Source organism: Xenopus laevis, chromosome 1L (assembly GCF_017654675.1).
Source record: "Xenopus laevis strain J_2021 chromosome 1L, Xenopus_laevis_v10.1, whole genome shotgun sequence".
Classification (NCBI taxonomy): Eukaryota; Metazoa; Chordata; class Amphibia; order Anura; family Pipidae; genus Xenopus; species Xenopus laevis.
In genome coordinates, this window is record NC_054371.1 from 115773889 (window position 1) to 115796637 (window position 22749).

Consider the following 22749-nt stretch of genomic DNA (forward strand, 5'->3'; position numbering starts at 1 on the left):
TATTTAGAATGTGAACCGTCTCTTTAAATGGGACAGAAGAGATTGCACTGAGTAACATGATTTTGTCAGTGGAGAGCAGGTTTCTGTTTGTCTCCTCAACCTTCCTGTGTTTGCTGGTTTGTGTCCACCAGTATCTCCTCCAGACAGGGGGATTGCATTTGAAAATGTTTTTATGTCGTTTGATGTCTTTTAGTTGTTGTAAATTAATATTATAATCCTATATTTTTATAGCATTGACATATTCCACAGTGCTTCACGGTGGTTATACATCATTCACATCATTGCCCAAAACATAAAAACCCAGTGGAGTTTACTGTACAATCTAAGGGCCCTATCACATTCACACACACAGTAGGACCAATTTATCTTTTGGAAGGTGGGAGGATACTGGAGTATTCAAAGGAAACCCTATGATATGGCTGCAGAGTGTTATCTTGTAATTAAAGCTGTATTCTGGGTAAAGATGGATTTAGTGTATTTTCTTGAAATCCTGGTGGACTAGTGTAAGAGACTGAATGCACTTCATTGCACTGGACTGAATTTGTTAAAAGGAGGGATGATCTAGGATTAGTACTCATGGGCAATAGCTTGTAAGGTTGCCTATGGTGCATTTCAGTGCGTTCAACCACCTGGATGTTTTTCTCAGTCTCATTCATCTTTATTTTGATCGTTCTTTCTGTTTTAAGCATTTTACTCTTGGTGGTATTCATACCCCAAGGTGGCAGGTCCACAGGCTTATGAAACTGGAATTACTGATCTGCAATGGTTTTCTAATTCCTGGCAGAGCATGCAAGCACTTTCATGACAAATTGTTTTACTTATGCTGTTTTGTAAGGCACTTCCAATTCTCCTTCATTTTTATTCAGAATCAAGTGGTATTATTTACTTTGGATTATCTGCACTAAAATTATGGCACTGAATGTACTTCCTTGCGGAGGAATTTGGAATACTGACTTGGGAGAATATCAGATACAAACCAGTGTTGGTAGATTCAACTTAAATGTATGAAACCAAAGTCAAACATGACATTCAAATGATTAATAATTTTGTGTCGTGCAGTATATGCACAAACGATCTTTAAAGCTATTAGTAGTAAAAATGCCCCAATGTGCTAATTGAGGGAATAGAAACAATATGGTTGTATCAATAGAAAGAAATCTTAAAAACTGGGGTGCAGTATTGATTTTGTGACAGTAGAAGGGAATATGTCAAGATTAGCATTATATTAGAAATTGTAATTGCTCTTGGTGATTGCTAGTTGATATGGTGGGCACACATTATTCCAGGCTATAGTTGTTTGACAAGCATAGTTATGTTGCACTGAACATTTTACAGTTTCTTATGGATGACTGCAGTGCTTTGGCATTGCATCCTGCAGTTCAGAATCTAAGTAGGGAAACAGATAATGCAGATGAGTCCTGCGCAGATTTCAGGTTCACAAAGGAATATTGCAGTATGTTAGGAAGCAATTCATGGAAAAGATAGCTAGGTCATTATGTGTTTTTTTTTTTCAAACCCATAAAGGTAGCCTATATATGAACAGAGCACAGAGTTTTTTTTCTGGGTTTTGTTGACTTTTAACGGCAACATTTATTGAAGTCAATCAAAAGGAATTATATTCTTTGAAGGGTTTAGGTTAAAGGGTTATAATACTAACATTGAAAGTGACTGCAGTGAATACTTACATAGATTTTTATTATCACTCTGTACTAAGGAGAGTGCCATCCCAATTGACAGTATGCCATACCCCTGGACTACCAGGACACACCTCTTTGTAATGTTTTTATTACACAGAGGCGGCTCAAGGGAGTTGTAAAGCTAAAAGTTGCAAGATGGGGTTTAGTATAAGGAAAATTAACACACATTTAACTCTAAGGGGGCCATTTACTAACAATTGGATTTTGATTTTTTTCGAGACAATTGTGACGCTACATTTTTATATGTGCGACCATTTTGTCCAAATGCATTAAAGTCAATGGATGTCCGAATAATTTTGACATGTGTCATTTTTGTGCGTGCGTCAATCTTAATGTGCAACTATTTTTTGTCGTGGCAGATTTTCGCCGCAGTTTTTTGCCTGCCAAATTTATTCACCCATCACTGCTTGTGATGCATGGTGTTGCAATGAAATAACACATCAAACTGCACATTACTTAAAATTTTATAGGTTTACATGATGGTTATTGAAGTGAAACGCTATATATGTTCCATTATCTTTAGTTGAAATTATCGATCTCTCCAACAGACTTTAGTGTTAACAAGGCCTTATATTGCTGTGTAATTGGGCATGTATGAATGAAATATACTTTTATAGAAATTATTTTAAAACACTACGGGGCCTATTTACTTAGCTTGAGTGAAGGAATAGAGGAAAAATAGTTCGAATTTCGAATGGTCGAATATGGCTACTTCGACCATCGAATGGGCTTCTTCGACCTTCGACTACGACCTTCGACTTCGAATCGAACGATTCGAACTAAAAATCGTTCGACTATTCGACCATTCGGTAGTCGAAGTACTGTCTCTTTAAAAAATTCTTCGACCCCCTAGTTCGCCACCTAAAACCTACTGAGGCCAATGTTAGCATATGGGGAAGGTCCCCATAGGCTTCCTAACAATTTTCTGATCAAAGGAATATCCTTCGATCGATGGATTAAAATCCTTTGAATCGTTCGATCGTAGGAATAGAGGTAAATCCTTCGACTTCAATGTCGAAGGATTTTACTTCGACGGTCGAATATCGAGGGTTAATTAACCCTCGATATTCGACCCTAGGTAAATGTGCCCCTACATTTTCAAAAAAAAATATTGATAAAAACAATGTGTATCACATCTCTTTATGTTTTTATTTCTTTATAAACATGAGATAGGCTCCAATGAAACATTTGGTACAACCTAGGCTCACTGTTCATTTAACTGGGAAAAGGGTGCATCATTGCCAGATGCCTTAGTAAGTTCATACATATGTTAAGGATTGCATATTAAATTTGATTTTATTTCATTTTAAGACTAGATCAAGGACTGAGTAAAAATGATCTAGGTCTTTATTGTTTAATGGTTAGTATTTTATAAAGCTGTTCTTTATGGTACAATAGAGGTTTAAAGCATTAAGACGTTTTGGAATTTTTTCTATCCTTTATACAAAGCGTTTGATTTATGCACCTGATTATGTCTCATGAATACAAATTCACCTTGCAACCTCCTTGACTCCAAGTAAGTAGAAAGTGTTAAGTCTTCCATTGGTGTACACAATCTGCAAATTTAGGTCTCAATTCCAAAACTAGCAGCACATTGTGTTGTTTTGCTAGCACATACATTTCTCTGAGAGAACAGAGTCTGCATCCATCAGGTCTTGCTTGGAGCATGTTGATCTCAATTTCTTGGAATTCTAAACTCCACTGCAGCTTTGCCTAATAAGAAAATAGTACTCTTTCATCGTGTAACTAAAACAAAGACTATGAGAGCTTACATAGGAATAGTTTGGACCAACACCCACACAGCCCTTAAGGAAATAGTGTTATATTAATGGAACAGCAGCCTAGCACAAGCAATGCTTTGGTCAGGGTGGAAAGAGTTACAGTAAAACAGAACGCATCTTAACAGAAAACGGATGTCATAATTGTAAGAAAATGTAACTTTTAATTGTTTAAACTATGCTGAATACAAGGAGTTCAATGCCTCAAACAGTGGTTATCAGACATTTTGAAGAGCAAAACAAATCCATTTAAGATAGAATAAGCAGCATTACTGTCAGAACTGTGCTGCTAAATGAGTTTCAAAATGATTATTTTTTTTATATGAAACAGCACTACAGAAGCATTTATTTTTTGTGACACAGTATAGCACGGCTGTTTGGTACTACTTGCAGCTGGGCATAGGGAGTGTGTCTCATGTGCTTCCATTATGTACTGAACTCACAGAATTAGGCAGTGGGTGAAACATTTTGACTTTCTTTGTGGTACCAGAATAAATTCTTACAATATTAACAGGTTGCTGTGTATCAATTATACTTTGGTATTTTCAAACTGTTGTTCGTTTTCACTTAAGTACTTAAGTAGCATTTATTGGAAGAGCCATGGAATTTGTTTTATTTTCGTTTAGGAAAACTGAGGCATTCCAAGTCTTGTGTAACTTTGGCCTAAGAGAAAACGAGCAGATTGCCACCATACTAAACAAAATTTTGATAAAGTATTAACAATCACTGTTTTGCTTTTGGATGAGGTTTCTCATATGTCTATTACTTTTAAATAGATTATATGTTATTCTATTGGAACATGTCATATGGAGGTATCACATTATTATATTTTGATCATTGTCATCTCCTTGTCAAACGATCTCTTTTGGAGCATGAAAAGATTGACTTTTTCCATCCAATTTCAAATGGCACAAGGCCAAGTGGAGCATCTCGGTTCCTTTGCTCTACTGGAAATAAATGTAGAGTAGCCAAAGATTATTCTCAAGATGAGAACTTGCTGAGATCACATACTGTGTAGCAGTGTACCAGATGATTATGGTTAGCAAATGTGTTGACCAACCAAGGCAAAGCCGCATTTTATTCAAACTGAATTAATTTAAATAGTATAGGGCTTTTGTGTTATTCTGGCTCTTTAATTATAGTTTGGTTCTTACCTTTAAGCCAGAATTTTGGTGCCAGAAGGCCATCTCTTGATTAAACTTGTTACATAGGGTTCCTCACTACCAATTCTGTTATTCACTTTACATTGTGTATCTCACAGTACAAATGTAAGAATGTTACCTTCCCTGCACTTTGCTGCCATGTAGTTGTAGCAATGATTTGCACAATTATGCTTGAATTCTGGGGGGAAAAACTCCACTTTGCCCACGTCTTGACCTAATCTCTCTTTGCTTCTGACTTACACCAGAAAACCATACATTAACTCAACATGTTACATTTTAATAATACTGATATGTGTGCACTGTTATATTCCAACTTTTTTTGTAATATATTGTTGTAAAGGTTTAAAATGCTTTATTATATTTAAAGAATGAGAGAATTAGAAGTCACAATCTGCTTGTGTGAGTGTAGATTATCTATTTGTATAATTGTACAGTTGGTTTAAGGTGTCTGAAGTGTGCGTTGTTAATACATTCAACTTTATCTATATTTACAGTGTATTCTGGGATCTGTACTGTGCTGCCCCCGACAGACGTGAAACATGTGAGCACTCCAGTGAAGCCAAGGCGTTCCATGATTATGTAAGTCTTACCTTACCGCGGAACGACTGCTGGTTGAAACATGTTGGACATGTTGCAGTGCTTCAGTTACTCAAGCAGTTGTGTTTGTTTCCTGTGATTAAGGTGGAAAAGATAAAAAGAAATTGTTGTGTTGCATTCTTTTTTTAAAATTTGTATTGCCTTTACATTTTGATTGCTAATTCCAAGTTGGGATGTTATGCTTGCAGAGGTTTGGTAAAGCCGAAAAACTGACCTTGGTTGGAGTCCTTAGGATGTACAGTAGATTAAGTGGCTGACGCAAAATTTACTAAAGAATATCTATGCAAAGGGGGTCATTTACTAACATAAATTTTTTCCCCACCAATCTCTTAAAATCTGTGTTTTTCTACATTTTTTTAAGAAGCTCTAAAAATTTGAGATTTATGAAGGGTAAAAACTACAAAGTCTTTAATACATAACTTTACCAGGTAAAAGTTGTCAATGGCCTATAGAAGTCAATGGGAGTTGCACTTATCCTTTGCTCTAAATCAATTTTTATTTGTAGAGGTTTTTGTATTTTATTTGCTAGGAATTGCCTGAAAAACTCAAAATTTTAGAGTTTGTTTTTAGAGGGTTTCAGCGTAATTTTTTATTTGTACTTTTTTATTATGGTTTTTTAATAAATCTCACAGCATTCATAGTTTTGACGTTTGTGAGTTAAGTCGTGGTTTCACAAACCACTAAAATCCGACCTTCCATAAATAGGCCTCTAAAGTGATGTTTAGTCAGTTGAATTACCTGTCCATGTTACTCTGCCTATTGCAGCATTATCATTTAAGGGTTTAAAGGTAAAATAACTGAACAAGAACAACAAAAAATGTGGATTGGTGGTAAGGAAGGCAGGCAATCATGGGAGTGGTTACCAAATAATGGCTGGTCAGAATTTTTTTGTCCAGTCCCAAGTGGAACTGCAGATGTTAAATATTTGGCTAGTTATACTAAAAATGAATGTTGGTCTCATTGTTTTCCAGCTATGCGGCTTGTGTTGTTTCTTTTTTCTTTCCCCACCTTAACCACGTTCATTTACAGCACTCTGGTGGAATGTAGAAAAACAGCTGGAATGGTTTAAAATATATATTTAAAAAAAAAATCAGAGTTATGCCTGTTGCGTGCAGCTATTGTACTTGGCTGCGGCACATTTGTGTATGATTCAGGCCGAATATATATTCCTGTGGGTAGGCTCAGGGCTTTCTGTTTAATAGGTGGCTCAAAGAATATTTCTCTCAAGCTCTGGTTTTCCCCTCTGGTTAACAGTTTCTGTGCTGTAGAATTGTTTGGGATACATCATTCTATATCACTCTGTGCCCTTAATACATTCAGATTTTCTGTGGAACAATTCTACGCTTTTTTTTGCTAAAATATCCACATTTCAATAGATTTTGTGGCATTTCAAGGCTGTGTACTTTTTTATGCAAATCATAAGATTATATGTGTGTTCACATGTGTTAAAGGAGAACCAAACCCTTATTCATAAAAATAAAAATCCAACCCCCTAACCTACATAGACACCCCCCCCCCACCTAGGTGTAATCTTCGGTAATTGCCCCTAAGTCTTTACTTACCTCTCTTTGCAGATTCAGCGCAGCAGAGCTCACGGGCGCATCTTCAGGCTCTTCAGTAATCTATGGGTCTTCTTCTGGTGCTTCGGCAATTCCTGCCACTTTTCGGCATAGTTCTCAAAAACCTGGAAGACTGCTCCAACGGCGCATGCCGCTTACTTCACAAGGAAGATCGAAGAGAAGAAGATGGCGTCCGTGAGCTCCACTGCACTGAATCTCTCCCCGATATGCCCACATTGAGGTGGGCAATATTGGGCCTAGGGTGGCAAATTCCTAGGGGCAGCATACCGCACAGCTCCGATCATGGGCCCTAGGGCTAGGGATCCACATATCGAAGTCCATCAGAAGGCCCTACACACGGGACGATAAGCTGCAGACATGGCCTTTAGAGTCCATGGCAATCAATAATGTCATATTGACAGCTACAAGAGATTTTGATCAGTCTTTAGTCAATCTACCTATCATGGTCCTATGGTCCTCCAGTGATCTTAGCTTTCCTTTGATTGGTATCTTTTTTTGCCCTCCATGTGATCTGATCATTCAGAGATTGGTTTGACTGAGAAGATCTTGTGTGCATGGACTATAGATTTCATAGCAAACAGAGATGTAAAGTATCTATTCTTTGACAGATCTTATTTGGCTTTTATAAAGTTTTATTGTTGACTGAACGCTGGCACTGTTTTCCTTGGCGCTGTTTTTCTTCCTTCTAAAAACTGCACAGCATTTATATTACTGTTATTAATATTTATTTATGATGTGTGGGGAGAATAACCCAGCAGGGGAAAAAGGCACATATCAGTACACAAATATGAAAAATAACGCGTGTTGGCATATATTTGTTTTCCCTGTACTTTCAATGTCAGTTAGAATCATTTTAACTTATTTCAATATAATTTTTTTTTACACATCAGTTTTTGAATGACTTCTTTGCTTTGTAGTAAATGGTGTTAAAACAATAAAAGATAAGATAACCTCTACATTTAATATGTTTATATCTGTCATTGATGCTTAAGTAATACTTTGTGTTACTTTTTTTATTAATGTGTATTTGGTAGCAACCATTAAATTAACTGAGATGATTTTGGAAAGTGTAATGGTCTTCATAACTGTAATCATAGCTGCACTGCAGCTTACCTGACCCATAAGAAATTACTGCTCAGCATTTCACACTTCTAGCTCTGAGGGCAACTGTGTTAATTTCTCAGCACCTTTCACTTATCCCTACAGAATAGAAAATCTGTGTCTCACAGTGCTGCCAAGTTTAACATGGATCTTCATGAAAAATTGTCCACATTAGAGACATGGTCAGCTAATTCAGCCGGCAGGCCAACCTTTATGATTGACACTGGCACTATATTAATTGTATCATCCAGTATACAAGGGGGTCTACTATATGCAGGGTAGTTATGCCATTGTGACATATTCTAGACTCTAAAATAAGGCTGGGGTCCCCAGCGTTTTTACCCATGAGCAACATTCAAATATAAAAAGAGTTGGGGAGAAACACAAGCAAAATTTCATGGGTGCCAAGTAAGAGCCACGATTGCCTATTTGAAGGTCACTGTGTGGACTGGCAGTCTACATGAGACTCTATTTGGCAGTACACCTGGTTTTTATGCAACCAGAAATTGCCTCCAAACCTGGAATTCGAAAATAAGCACCTAGTTTGAGACTACTGGGTGCAACATCCAATGGGTTTGTGAGCAACATGTTTGAGACTACTGGGCGTAATATCCAATGGGTTTGTGAGCAAGTTGTTTGACACTTCTGGGCGCAGTATCCAATAGGTTTGTGAGCAACCTGTTTGAGACTACTGGGCGCAACATCCAATGGGTTTGAGAGCAACATGTTTGAGACTACTGGGCGCAACATCCAGAGTATTTACCTTGCTATGACATATTTGGGCTTAACCTTATTTTTAGATGTCTGCCCTCAACAGAGGGAAAACTGGGCAGTAAGCATTAACAAGGTTACGAATCTAAAAAGCAGGAGTATATCAAATAAGCTTTCCCGCTGAACACCTACCGAAATTACTTTAAATAATTCAGTCAACCATAAAGTATAGAGAAAAGTGTCAAGAAAAATTAAGCACTCCCCCCAGATTTTTTACTGGTCAAAATGATTTGTTGGGGGTATTTCCAGCCCTAGGTTTAACTTTATTATCTTATAACAGTGTTGTTGATATAGGTTATATATATGGCATGATACAGATACTAAAGAGCTTTTTACATCCCTGCCATGATGAGAAGAAGATTGTAGGCATATTTGTTGCCTATTTGCATCTATATCCCATTATGGCCGCAAGTTTACATTTTTCTATTTTTTCTATTGCAATATGTTGTAAGCATATACACTAATTTAAAATAAAGTGGACAATACTAATGGAGACTAATAATTAGTGGCAAAGGCATTTTTCTTAACTTGATCCATTTTTGTATTAAATAATAACATAATATGGTCCAAATATATTGCAGCAGAACAGGAGCTTTATTTTCAATTGTGTCATTTGCTTTCAAGGATTTGTAAACCCCAAAACAGGATTCAAGGCTAATCCATAGATTTTTTTTAAGGTAACACGATTACTAAACTCTGTGTCATGTCTATGGTTTGTGATGCACTGGCTACCAGTTCTATCTATCGGCCGCACAAGCTAGCACAGAATCTGTAATCCCATTGTTATCATGCCGGAACTTGTTGGCCATGAAGGGGTTACACTGTCTGTATGTGAAGGAGGGTTTGGCTTTACAGTGAATCTGTAAATGAGCACCATTATATCTCTAGAAATGTGGGAGGTGTGGAGTGCTGAAAGCTGGGGGTCACTCTTATTCTTATGTGTGGAGGTAATATTTGGAAGCTCATGGATGCATTCTCTCTAATGCATTTTTAAGTGGTTTATTACTATAATGGTATTTCCTACATTAAGATGCAATCTTTTGCTGCAAATTATACTAAATTAATTTCAGTGCACAATATTCATTTTTATTATACTTATGTAACAAATTGTTATGCTGAATTGTACAAAATGTCACTGCATCGTGCCAGGAGTGATCAGCAAATACACATGGCCGAGGTTCTGGAATCCTATCCAAGCTGAGATGTATAGTATACCCCCTTGAATGTTTGTGATTTGCAGTCAGAAGGTTATTAATATTTAAATTCTTAGAAAAATACCCACAAGTCAGTAGGGTTATTTCTTGTAGACAGTTCTGTTGTTTCCCTGTTAACATGCTTGGGATGAAAATGCTTGAACACTTGAATGTTTGCCATAGCAAAGATGGTTTGGTGGCCTATTCCCAAAACTGTTGGCTCATTCTGATTATAATCCTGTTGTGTGTGCAGAAAAGTAGCTCTACTCTGCCAGCAAAGAGTCAATTTTTTGCTACATGGCAAACAGAGTTCCAAAGGAAATCTGATATTCCCTGTGCAACTCACCTACAATAAAAAGAATAGAAACGCCAGCTCGGCTTCTGGGTGTTAGTATCGATCAGTGGCAATGATTCTCTCATGTTTGTAGCTCATGAATAAAGCATGGAATGCTGGGGATTCCTATATTTAACCCCCTGCTGTCACTGTCATTGAAAAGGCAGGAATGTTATTGCACAACAAAAAGAAGAACAGTTGCATAGAATGTCTAAAGCTGGCCATACACGGAGAGATCCGCTCGTTTGGCAACATGGCCAAACGAGCAGATCTCTCCCCGATATGCCCACATTGAGGTGGGCGATATCGAGCTGATCAGATCGAGCGGATCATAATGCTGCCAATATAGGCGGTCGGATAGTGGGACCAGTGCCGGGCCAAGCCGACTGGGTGCCCTACGCTCTCCCCTCCATGCTCGTGTGCATGCACGCACCCCCCCCCATGCAGCGTGCGCACACATGCGCAGAGCAACAGAGGGGAGTTTGCCGGAGGGGAGGGGAGAGGGAGGGGAAAAACCAAAGGGGAGAGGGAGGGAACAGGAGGGGAGGGGAGAGCTTGAGAACGGGAGAGGAGAGCTTGGGAATTGAAGGATAGGGGAAAAAACTGGAAGGTAATGGAGAGGGAGCGGGAACATGGACTAGGAGTAGGCAGAAGACAGGCACTGGTCTTTCTTCTGCCTACCCCTAGTTCCTGCCCTGGATGCGGCCACAATCCTTAACCCTACCCAATCAACATCTGGCCAAATATCGTTAGGGGAAGCTTGTCGGAGGGCCCCACACACGGGCCGATAAGCTGCCGACTCGGTCTGTTGCAGCTTTTATCGGCCCGTGTATGGCCACCTTAAGAGCTCTCAGATTGCTGAAGATAATATGGTTGAATAAACTTTAAATGAGCAGCATTGTGTAACTTACTTTCTTTTAGACTATTGTTACATGTGGCATATTATGACCACTGCTGCTATATGTTAAAACAACCTTCTCCATCTCTCAGTCCCAAAGCAGTGTATAGGAAGTGTCGTTCCTGTGACCTTTGCTCAGAAGCACTTGCCTGAGCATTTCTAAGCAGAGGTTGACCTGTCATCACTATGTGTGCTTCAGGCATAGAGGTATATGAGTTCAGGGCTAGCCTGGAACTCAGTAATCTACTTAGTAAAAGGCATTGAATTATATCATTTTGATACTGTTCTATGTTCCTTGAGTATTTATACAATGCTTGCGTATAAGGGTAATGGTCGATAGCATGTATTCCTAGTGGAGAGTCAACATTCACTGACATTATCCACTTGCTTCATAAACATGCACGTCATTGCAATTAATATAAAAAGCGGCATTGTATCTAGAATGCTGTGGTGGCTGCTCTGGCCATGAAAGGGTTTATACATGACTGGTGTACAGGATTTACTAAGGTTTTTTTCTATTCTGAAGAACTGGCTGCATTCCCAGATGGAATGACTCGAGATGATGGAAAGATACAGAGCACTGTTTTTGTCCAAGGCAAGATTGCAAAACTGCTAGTACTCTGGGTACAGGTAACATATTGTATCTAGCCAGTACAAGGCCTCTTCACCTTGAAACACCCTTCAGCTGTTAATTGGTGATCTTTCATTTACCATTAACCCTTTCAGCACTAGCAAAGTAAAATATTCACTGGGGCTTATTTATAAATGCTGGGAAAATTTTCTCCTGGGCAGTAACCCATAGTAACCAATCAGTGATGATCTTTTTTTTCAACCAGCTGCAGGTTGAACAGTGAAAGCAATCATCATTATAAATGAGCCCCATGTGTTACTCTACTTGGAAATCCTACTAGATACTGTACATACACCTGTATGTACAGGCAAAACTGTCAGTTGTAGTATAACAACAAGGAGAGTCATGATTGTCTATAGTGTTATTTCAAGGAGAAAAAAGTCACTGGACATAAAAGAACAGCACAGTCTACCAAAATAGAGACTTGTTACGTTTTTATCATCAATAATCGGATGTTGCTAAAAGTTTTTCCATTAGTTGATGCAAAGTACTATACAATGCTTGGTGGTTTCAGATTTGGCTTGATTTCTTTGCATTCACCCAAGTTTGATTTCCAGAGAAACTTCAGAGCACTGCTAAAATAAATCGCCTAGAGCCGTTACTGTTTCTAGTTCCAAGCCGGAAAGCAGGGCATCATTTGGTGCAGAAGTAGAAAGCAAGACAAGCCTCCCCATTACATGACATTGTATTGTACAAATATGGGCAGAGCAGGCACACGGGAGCTCTCTGCCAACAGGGGAACCGTTTGGTGGTGTTGCTGTGATACTGATCTTGCTGGGAGGTAATAGCTGTGTCGGGAAAGGGAAGACAGACTCACAGTAGCAGCTGGCAGATCAGTGGTAGCAGCAGGTACTGAATAAACTGGGGACACAGAGGAGCAGGCAGGGTGGAAAGATAAGAAAGGACTGCGACCCAGTGCATACTGCAGGGATGCTTACTCCTGAGACAGCAAAGATGTCACAGAACATAGAATTCTCTTTTAAAGAAACAGTCTAGGCTGGATGGAAATTGGCTTGCTTACATTGCTCTATTTTAATGTCAGAAGTATAGATCCTGCGACCAGTCAAAGAAATCAAGTGGAATACAGTCGACGTTTATGATTTATACATTAAATATGAGTAGTGGTTCTGAAATGAGAAATTATCTGGCCACTAATGAAAATGTTTCATCCAGCTTTTTGTGCATTTCGAGATGTCATTGTGAACACGTGCCTCTAGGCATAGTGTGGAAAGGGGCACTTAAAGGGTAGTTTGTGGTTAAGGTTTAGTTGGCAACCATTGTTTATGCACGACAAGGCCAGAACAGCCCTGTACTTATAGTGTGGGATCCATTATCTGGAATCCCATTTATGAATTCTCATAAAGAATTATGAGAAGGCCATATCCCACAACTCCATTGACTTAATTTTAATAAAATGATAAAAATTTCTAAAAATTATTTACTTTTCCTCTGTAATAATAGAATAGTACCTTGTAGAATAACTTAGAGGTGGTGGACCTGTTCAGGAAGCTGAACAAGCACTTACTAATGATGATATGTCAAGATAATCACTTATAGCCGAACCACCCAGGAGTCATTATGTTAAAGGTGAAGGAAAACTATTGAAGAAGTTTATTGCCAATAGATTAGCCACAAAAGTGCAAGCTATAACACTATATTTATTCTGTAGAATGCTTTACCATGCTTGAGTAAACAGCTCTTAAAGTGTTCACTGTTTGTTTAGGATAGCAACTGCCATATTGGCTTGGTGTGACATCACTTCCTGCTTGAGTCTCTCCCTGCTCGCTCATAGCTTTGGGCTCAGATTACAGTAGGGAGGGGAGGAGTGAGCCCTGGAGATAATGGACATGAGTACTAGACAACAATCACATATTCACTTAAAAGCAATAAACAATTAATATTTCCATTGCTGAAATTCCATAAGGTGGGCAGGAATTGGCCAAACACTCTCTAGTTGACTCACTCTGTTAGGAAGTTGATGCCAAGCATATATTATTATATTCTGACAGAACAAGGTTAATAAATAATATTTTTAGCTAGGTTATTCAAACTCAAGGACATCTCTTCAAAAGTACAGTGTCAGCATTGCAGGAGAATTTTATTCAAACTGTTGGAAATATGAAAAGGTTGCTATTCAACATTTTTTTGAGTCAGTTTAATGCCCTTTTTAGGATACTTTCTACATTTCTTTGCATGTCAGAAATTTAGAGATGATTTTTGTTACTGGGATATTATCATTACATCATTTTCCATGCCATTTGTACAATACCTAAATGCAGATGGAGCAGTGTTTTTAATTTTTCATGACACCTGACCAACCAACATGTTGCAGCATCCATTTCAGTGGAGCAAGGTCTGATTATATCTCAAAGTGGAGTGACGTAGATGAACCATATGATCCAAATGTCTAGATGAGGATTGCTCCATCTGTAGTGATGCAGATGTATGAAAATGGTGTTGGAATACATTTTGCGTAGTAATGGAATAGGTTTTTGCCTTTGTTTTTATAAACTGGTATGTTTAAGAACTACAGAGATACTGATTCTCTTGCCTCTTCTAACCTTTCTAATCTCATACTACTAATTAATAGTGATTAAAGTTCTTCAGCATGCAGTGTTGTAAACACTGGGTTTCAGACAGACGATTCTTGATTTATTTGACTTCATGACCTGTTACAAAGATAGGTTAAATATCAGCCATATGGCCCATGGAGCGTAGGTTTTCTTCTCAGGGAGAATTGCAGCAAAATGCCCTTCCCCTCCGGCAACTGCTTTTCCTTTATTATAATCACAAATGTTGCCTATGGCACACTCTACTGTGATTAAGAGAATATCACAGGAGAACTTGGAAGTTAGCATTCTCCCACGATAGCTATGTCAATGGCACACCAGTGTTCCACAGTCAGGGCGTTTCTCAGTCAACTGAATGGGAAGTATCTGCCTTCGGGGAAGGAGGGGGTGTTGATTTACTACATTTCTCGCTATGAGGTTCATCAAGATCAAAATGCCCCATATGCTTTTGCCTTAAAGCATGGCAAGACTGCTTTTTTGTTTTAATTGGAAGGCACAGACAAAACCACTTTAATACAGTACACTGGAGAAGCAAAAAACATTACTATTACTAAGTTTATGTCAATCACTTTGAACACACACCATTTAATATTCTTGCACACAAAGGAAAGTAGATAAGGTACCTTATATTAAAGCTACTATTTAGTGCAGTGCTGCCCAGTTTATTTAGTGTAAAGTGCAGATAATGCAATGTAAATGTGTATGGGCCAGATTACAGAAAAATGAGTGATGTCCTTGAAAACATACTAAGAGCCCTTTGTCAGGCTTGGGGCAATAAAAAAGTACCTAATTAATTTCACAATAAGATAATAGTAGTACCAAAACATTTTTAAAAAATCACTGCAGTCAAGGGGAGCAAAATCATCGGACTGTGTAAGAGCAGGCACTCAATGAGCAATCCTCTTCACAGGCTTATTCCTGACTAAATGTTAACGTAACACGAAACATGTAAGGCCAACTCTTTTGTAATCAAATTTCAACTCTTGAATTTTATACACAGTCAGTGGATACCTTTATTGAATGCCATTTGTTTCATGCGACTGCAGCAAACTTTGCATGACCTGAGCTGCAATAGTGCTTTGCAAAGAATTCCATAAAGAAGTAATGCCCCCCAAGCTAAGTTAAAGTGGGCTCCAACTGCTCAATGGAAATAGCCATCACCAACAAACTGGACCATTATTATCTTGTATAATACACTATAACATCAGTGTTATTTTGCATAATATCACTGTGCCACTATTGATTTTGTTTCCATATTGCAACTGGGAGATTTAACGCAATGATTACCCAAATGTAGAGTTTTCCCATAACTGAAATAAACATCAACAAGAGAGAGGCCTGAAGAATGAAGCTTGCACAGTACACTTGGATTGCAGTGTATGTTCTTACATACTGTAGATTATGTGGTTTTGTCTGAAACATGATTTAGCACTTGAAAAACATACAATAAATATTTTAAAACTTGATTCTAATTTAGTTCTGGATTTTTTAATTGCAAAATTGATTGTTCCTATTGTGATCTGCATATAAATTATGCAGTACTCAGCAAGAGTATCAAAGATTTCTGACAAAATCCCAATTACGGATTTAGTCCCTTGCATCTTTTTTTTATTTTATTTTTTTAGTGTTCGATTTAAACAGCTAGAAAAATATTAGAAAAATAGTAAACTTAAATATAAATTATGTGCACCTTTTATAAAAAAAAAAGTAATTGTTTTCAAAACCGACTTCCTTTTTTATTCTCAAAGTAACAACATCTTCTATAGTAGTAATCTAGATATTCTAGATAATGTAGATATTCTCCCAGGACTGCAAATTTTGTTTAACTGGCTGCTTAATTCAAAAGAATGCCAGTGTCACCTCATTACTGGGGTTTTTGGACAATGTGGGGGGTGTTCATGCTAAGAGAATATGATTCCCTATGCTAAAGCCACCCAGCACCTTCAAGGTTAAATTAATTCTCTGCCAGCACTATCCTCACCAGGCAGTGACATGTAGAATAGATGTGACCTATTTTTATACTCATGATGGTACTGGAGGGCTAATCCCCCAAGGACCCCTCCTTCCCCAGTATGGCTGTTCTCTCTCCTGCCTCCCCTCCCTCCAATGTTCTCTCCTCCAGCACAACACAAGATAAATCTGTGGCTTTGCTCTGCATTTCATTATTGAAAGTTTCTTTGTTTCCTTATTCTCTGCCATTTCTTTTTCACATTTTATTTAGAAATTAAAATGAACTTAAAAATCGACTGCATGACATCCATGTATGTGAGCGTGTGCAATGACACACTCTATGTAATATTTGTGTCCGATTTGAATCATTTCATTAGACTAATATGGCAGACTAGAAACAACTACAATAAAAAACAAACCTATACCAACCTGTGGTAGGTATTCTACATTGTACTGATATAAAAAACACTTGTATTAGATATACACCATACTAGGACCAGTAGTCCCCTTATTATTGATATTATTATTGCATATTTATAAATCCCCAGTATAATCTCCAGTGCTGTAAATTACATGGGTGTATACATTAAACATACACGATTACAAAGGCCCCTGCCCAAAAGATCTTACAATGTAAAAAAAAAAAGAAAGAAGGCAAACTATGTTTCACACCTATTGGTGCTTCATGAGATGATTCTTAGAAGATATATTACAAAGCTATATATAGTTTATGTATGGGGAATGGTCTTCCTGTAATTCAGAGCTTTCTGAATAAGAAAAGAGATCTGATACCTGTACCAACCCAAGCAATCTTTGACTCTGCTTCCAACTGAAGCAACTTTTTTTATTATTGTTTTTTTGTCATGCCTCTGTTTTTTAATGTTTCACATTGGATCTCTTTTTTTAACGTTTCACATTGGATCTGTGACCACTGTGACAGGCAGCTCTTTTCTAATGTCAGCCATAAGGCATGAAAAACATGGCTGTTTTAGAGAAATGGGGACACAGCCTCAAAACTAGGGATGCAATGAATCCACTGTTTTGGGATTCGTGCAAACCCGCATATCTTTTGTGGAAAAATTCAGCCGAATCCTAATTTGCATATGCAAATCAGGGTTGAGAATGGAAAACAAGAACTGCACACGTAGCGCAAGTATATAAGAATTTTCTATAACCTGCCGTCGTCCGTTATCGCTGAGGATATGCTAGCCACAAAAAGTGCAATGAGACAAATTTGTCTTGCAATAAGTGGCGTTAATTACCCAAGCGTAGCAGTTCGTTTCATCGTTATTTCTGGCGAATTTAGATTTTTTTATTTGTGGAGCTCATTTGGGTTAACTGCATAGTATGCTTTGATTCCTGCAGATTTATTTGGCACCACTGCCAATGTCTACACTAATAAATATATATATATGGAATAGTAATTATTACCATTTTATAATATATTATTAAATGTTTTTTTAATTAAGTGCTATCAGGAATAAATTATTTTCCCACTATACTAATTTCTCTTAATACATTCACTAGGAATGCACCGAATCCAGGATTCTGCCTTTTTCAGCAGGATTCGGATTCGGCCGAATCCTTCTGCCGGCCGAACCAAATCCAAATCCTAATTTGCATAAGAAAATTATGGACGGGGAGGGAAATTGCGTGACTTTTTGTCACAAAACTAGGAAAAAAATGTTTTTCCCTTTCCACCCCTAATTTGCATATGCAAATAAGGATTCAGATTCGGTTCGGTATTCGGCCGAATCTTTTCCAAAATAGTGGATTCGGTGCATCCCTCAAATTCACTAAAATACATTTCTGAGTATCATTCTTTCTCACTAATTTTCACTGATAATGTTTAAAAAACTGACTACACTTCTTTTACTATACAATTTATGTCTTTGTTTCACCTTTTTTTCACTTAACGCCACTCTCTGGGTAGAGAGACAATTTTGTCTATAATTGGCGACAATTCTGGAGCTAATCTTTAGTAAACCTTGCGAGACAATTTACATAGCATGAATGTGATAATAGGCTTTAATATATTCTCTAGAAATGTTCCCTAGAAAAATCACAATGACAGAAGTGCTCGCACTTTAGTAAACTAGCTCTTGCAGATTTTCTGGCGTTATTTTCTGGTGCAGGCTATTATCGCTGCTTATCACACCTTAGTAAAGTGAGTGATGTTATAGAAAACTCTGCACTTGATATTAGTAGCCACAACATTGATTGGTTAAAATTCTGAGTCCCCCATACAGTCCTCATTGCTTTACATATCAGTAAGGTATTTAACTTTGCAACGGTTACTGCGTGGCACAGCATTTACCGCAAAAATCACGCTTGACATTCATGTAGCTGCTGTCATACAACTCCAATGTCATGTTTTATGAATATTTCCTTTTATAATCATATTGCTGTACGAATATCACTTCCCCCAAAGACTTTACATTAAGTGGCAGCCATGTTTAAGCACAGAAGAGTAATTTCCTGCTTTGAACATAAAATGGTTTAAAATCATTGGAATTTCCAAATATTCTTGTCTACTCTAGAAGGATTCTGATAGATGTGACACACAACACTACTTTAGGAAGTTCTTCTCAGAGCTATTGTTTGAAAAAGGTGCAAATCATTTTTATAAGTGACACCAGCTCTCATTTCACCACCTTCTTTTGCATATACATGACTGACAGACCATTTCCCTGTGTTGAACTTCCGAAATAGAAAACCTGTAAAAAATAAGGGAGAAGCACAAGTCCGTATCCTGCCTAATTCAGCTAATTGAGTAAATTAAGACCATTAACAAATTAATTTAGATCAAAGCAAATGAGAGCTACTGTGTCAATTAAGTGTAGAGCATGTGTAAACACATCAACAGAGTAACGCAGGCAGAAACAAAGGAAGGTTGACCGCTCTAATATAGTGAGCATATTAGTTACAGGACATTTGTAGGGCAAATTAAAATGTTGTTTTGGAAGATTTGGCATAACATATATGATTTTTTTTGAAAGTATTAACTGTGAAATAATCATATTGTATTTATGGTGCCACAAAGCATATCCAAAACAAACACATGGTCATTTAGGGATGCCATACAAGGGGACATCAAGTTTGCCAAAAAGAAAAGAAGTTTAACACTTAAGCCAATTTTTAGGATTTCTCGTGGAAGGTTTTTTTCTTGGGTCTTCAATATTCGGGCACTTTGATCAATATCCATATTTTGTAAGAAATATCTTTGCAGTTAGAATTGTGTAATTGGGAAACAAAATCACATTTCAGGAAGCAAGCTTCTGTTTGTTTGTCTTATTTTTTATTCTGATGTACTCTGCTTTGTAAAGGTTGCCTTTTAACTGATTTTATAAATCAACATATGCGTTAAAACTGAAAAACAATGGTTTTACTATTGTTCTGTCTGTCCATTTGAGTCTATTGGGTGTAAGCTTCCTGCCCTATTAACTGATCATAAGTCAACTTCTGAATCTTCTTCAGGAGTGCCAAATGCTGTCAGGGAGTGTTCAAAGCTGTGGTTCAACAACAACTGTTGGCCACCTCTGCTCTGGGGGTTTAATTGGACAGCTTGTTGAGTTAGTCATCAAACAGTAAGCAAAATGAGATCATTTAAAATGTAAAATACAAAGTAGAGGGAATAACACATTATCAATATCTTGCACATCTGCATTATATTTTGTAACATTTTTTTAAAATCTCCCCTGAATGCAGCACATAGGCACATAATCAGCCTGTTCTAATGCAGATCTCCTTATGCTGTGTACCAGGACCTAAGATTGGCTACCTGTGCTTGTTTTGTTGGGATATCACGATCCCCTTAAATAACAGAACATGGTAATTTAAAACATAAGGGATTTTAAGTCAATATTTTTGATCACAAAGCTTATTCTGAAATTTTCTTTGGGTTCCCTAAGAAAAAGATTAAGAAACACGACTTTAGTAGAATAAATTGGGGAGTCATAGACTGGGTGTTATACCTTCACACCTCACCAATGTCCTGGGCAAGTCAACAGAGCAGTGAATCATGGTTCACTGCCTATAACAAGAAGAGTCTCTGTGACTCGCAGAGCTGTGTTTTGGATATCTAACAATTTATTTTGTTAAAGACAAATCTTATTTCAAGATAAAGCAAGATACAGTATTTTACTAATAGTTATGCCTTTATGTCACTACAAATTAAAATATATTGCTTTGGTAAGCATTCTCCGTGAACGTGCGTGAATAGGTTACAAAGAAATTTTGAATTTTTGTTCTTAGAAAAGAACCTGCCTTTTCATGTAGTCATAATCTCGAAAATATATACCACAGTAAAAGAAATACCAACAGCCATTCCTCCACAAAACACACACACACACACACACACATATATATATATATACTGTTTTTTACTGTACGACTATTGTGTAAAATCAAATATATGCACATGATGACCTATTTATTATACAAATTAGTGATGTAATTTTAGTCAATTAACCCAGCATAAACACTTATTGATGGCAGATCAATTGCAATAGTTTTCCTTATGTTTAGTAGACATCACACAATATATATGTATATATTGCGTAACAAATCCCAGTTCATGTGTGTGGCAACCCCTGAGTGCCTCTGCATGCCAGTGATATCATATTTCTATTTGCAGTGTGAAATCAATTATCTTTTAGTCTGAAAACGCACTCTCTCAAGTTTAGTTCCTCTACATCAGCGACATTCACAGGCCATAATTTGTTATAAGTGAGGGCTGGTTGCCTCTTGCAAAGCACAATCCATGCTCCACAGCTCTCTGGTAAAGATAATCTCAATAAATTACCTCCCTACAAACAGTGTGTTTTCTCTGTATAATATAGATGTCACAACTCTCCTGCTTGCCAGTAATCTCAGTTGACAGATGCATGGCATGATGGCAGCCTATGGTACCATGAATCTAAAGGTGACATCAGATAGTATTTGGTGCTGAGCTGGAAGGAAAGCTAAAAGTACAGGAGGGATATGCAAATATTCAGATTATGTATGTCTTTCTAGTTCCATGACTGATTTACAGAATGGTGGAATACATAGAGGACCCTCTTAGATTCCAGATATCACATTAAGACTATCTTGAAAGTTTGTGTAGCATATTTGTTTAATTTGTATTTTCAAGGGATGCACAGAATCCAGGATTCGGTTCAGGATTCGGCCAGGATCCGGCCTTTTCCCCCTCCGCCCCTAGTTTGCATATGCAAATTAGGATTCTGATTCAATTCGGTATTCGGCCGAATCTTTCGTGAAGGATTCATGGGTTCTGCCAAATCCAAAATAGTGGATTCGGTGCATCCCTAGTATTGTCACCTTATTTTAAAAGCCAAACCCTTACGTAAACTCAAAATATTACAGATGAGTCCACACAGCGACTAAATGAGAAACTTGTCTTCAAATAAGCAGAATATAAACATAATTAAACTGGGTAAAGTAATTGTGTGGGACCTCCAGTTTAAAGCTACTCTGCTTTAACACCAGGATAGGAAATATCTTCCTTCTTAATCCATAATCTTAATAGCGCAACCAAGAGCAAGCCATACATACAGGTGTTATAACAAATATAGTTGAGAGAATAACTATAGTACAGTTAGTGAGTGGTGTTTCATATATATATATATATATATATATATATATATATATATATATATATATATATATATATATATATATATATATATATATATATATATATATATATATATAGATATATATATATATATATAGATATCTATAGATATATATCTATATAGATATATATATATAGATATAGATAGATATATATATATATATATATATATATATCTATATATAAATATATATAGATATATATATATATAGATATATATATATATATATATAGATATATATATGTGTGTGTGTGTTATCTTTGCAGTGTCAACCTTTAGAATGTGGAAGGGAATGTTATATTGGTATATCGGTAGGTTGTTTTAAGTGCAGCAGTTTTTGGCTGTACTACTGGTGAATTGGAAAGCAGTACTTAGTATCACTAGGGAACAGATTTGGGCTTGGTTCCAGGCTCTGATTGTTGGTTTTGTAGAAGTGGTAATCTGATATAGCCTGGTCCCTCTATAGAGAGAGAGATTTTGAGGGTTTCAAATGAGACTGCTAGTTGGGTCTCAAATATTGTTTCAGGGTTATATGCACAGGGGAATGCCCACCACCATGCAAAGACAAGTTGAGCTGCAAGTAAATAGCATATAAAGTATAGCACATTGTCATACCCCTGGGCCCTGACTGCCAGTAACCCTCCAAGTGATTTAGGAAGTTTTCAAGTGATTTAGGTGTGAGCTGCTACTTTGTGTAGAATGTAGTAGACAATAAAATGTAGCGACAATGGAATTAAGCTAGACAAATAGATACTTAAGGTGGCCACACACAGGGAGATCCGCTCGTTTAGCGATGTCACCAAATGAGCTGATCTCTCCCCCATATGCCCACATTGAGTTGGGTGAT

At 37.3% G+C, this 22749-nt stretch overlaps 1 protein-coding gene across 1 annotated transcript in view; it reads left to right on the top strand.

The window, feature by feature from the left end:
- The window catches only part of ssbp4.L (single stranded DNA binding protein 4 L homeolog), a 229323-nt gene that overhangs the window by 73061 nt on the left and 133513 nt on the right, over positions 1-22749 (top strand). Inside the window, exon 4 of the mRNA XM_041562361.1 lies at positions 5133-5217. Within this exon, the coding sequence (XP_041418295.1) occupies positions 5133-5217 (85 nt within the window). The remainder of the gene's footprint in view (positions 1-5132; positions 5218-22749) is intronic.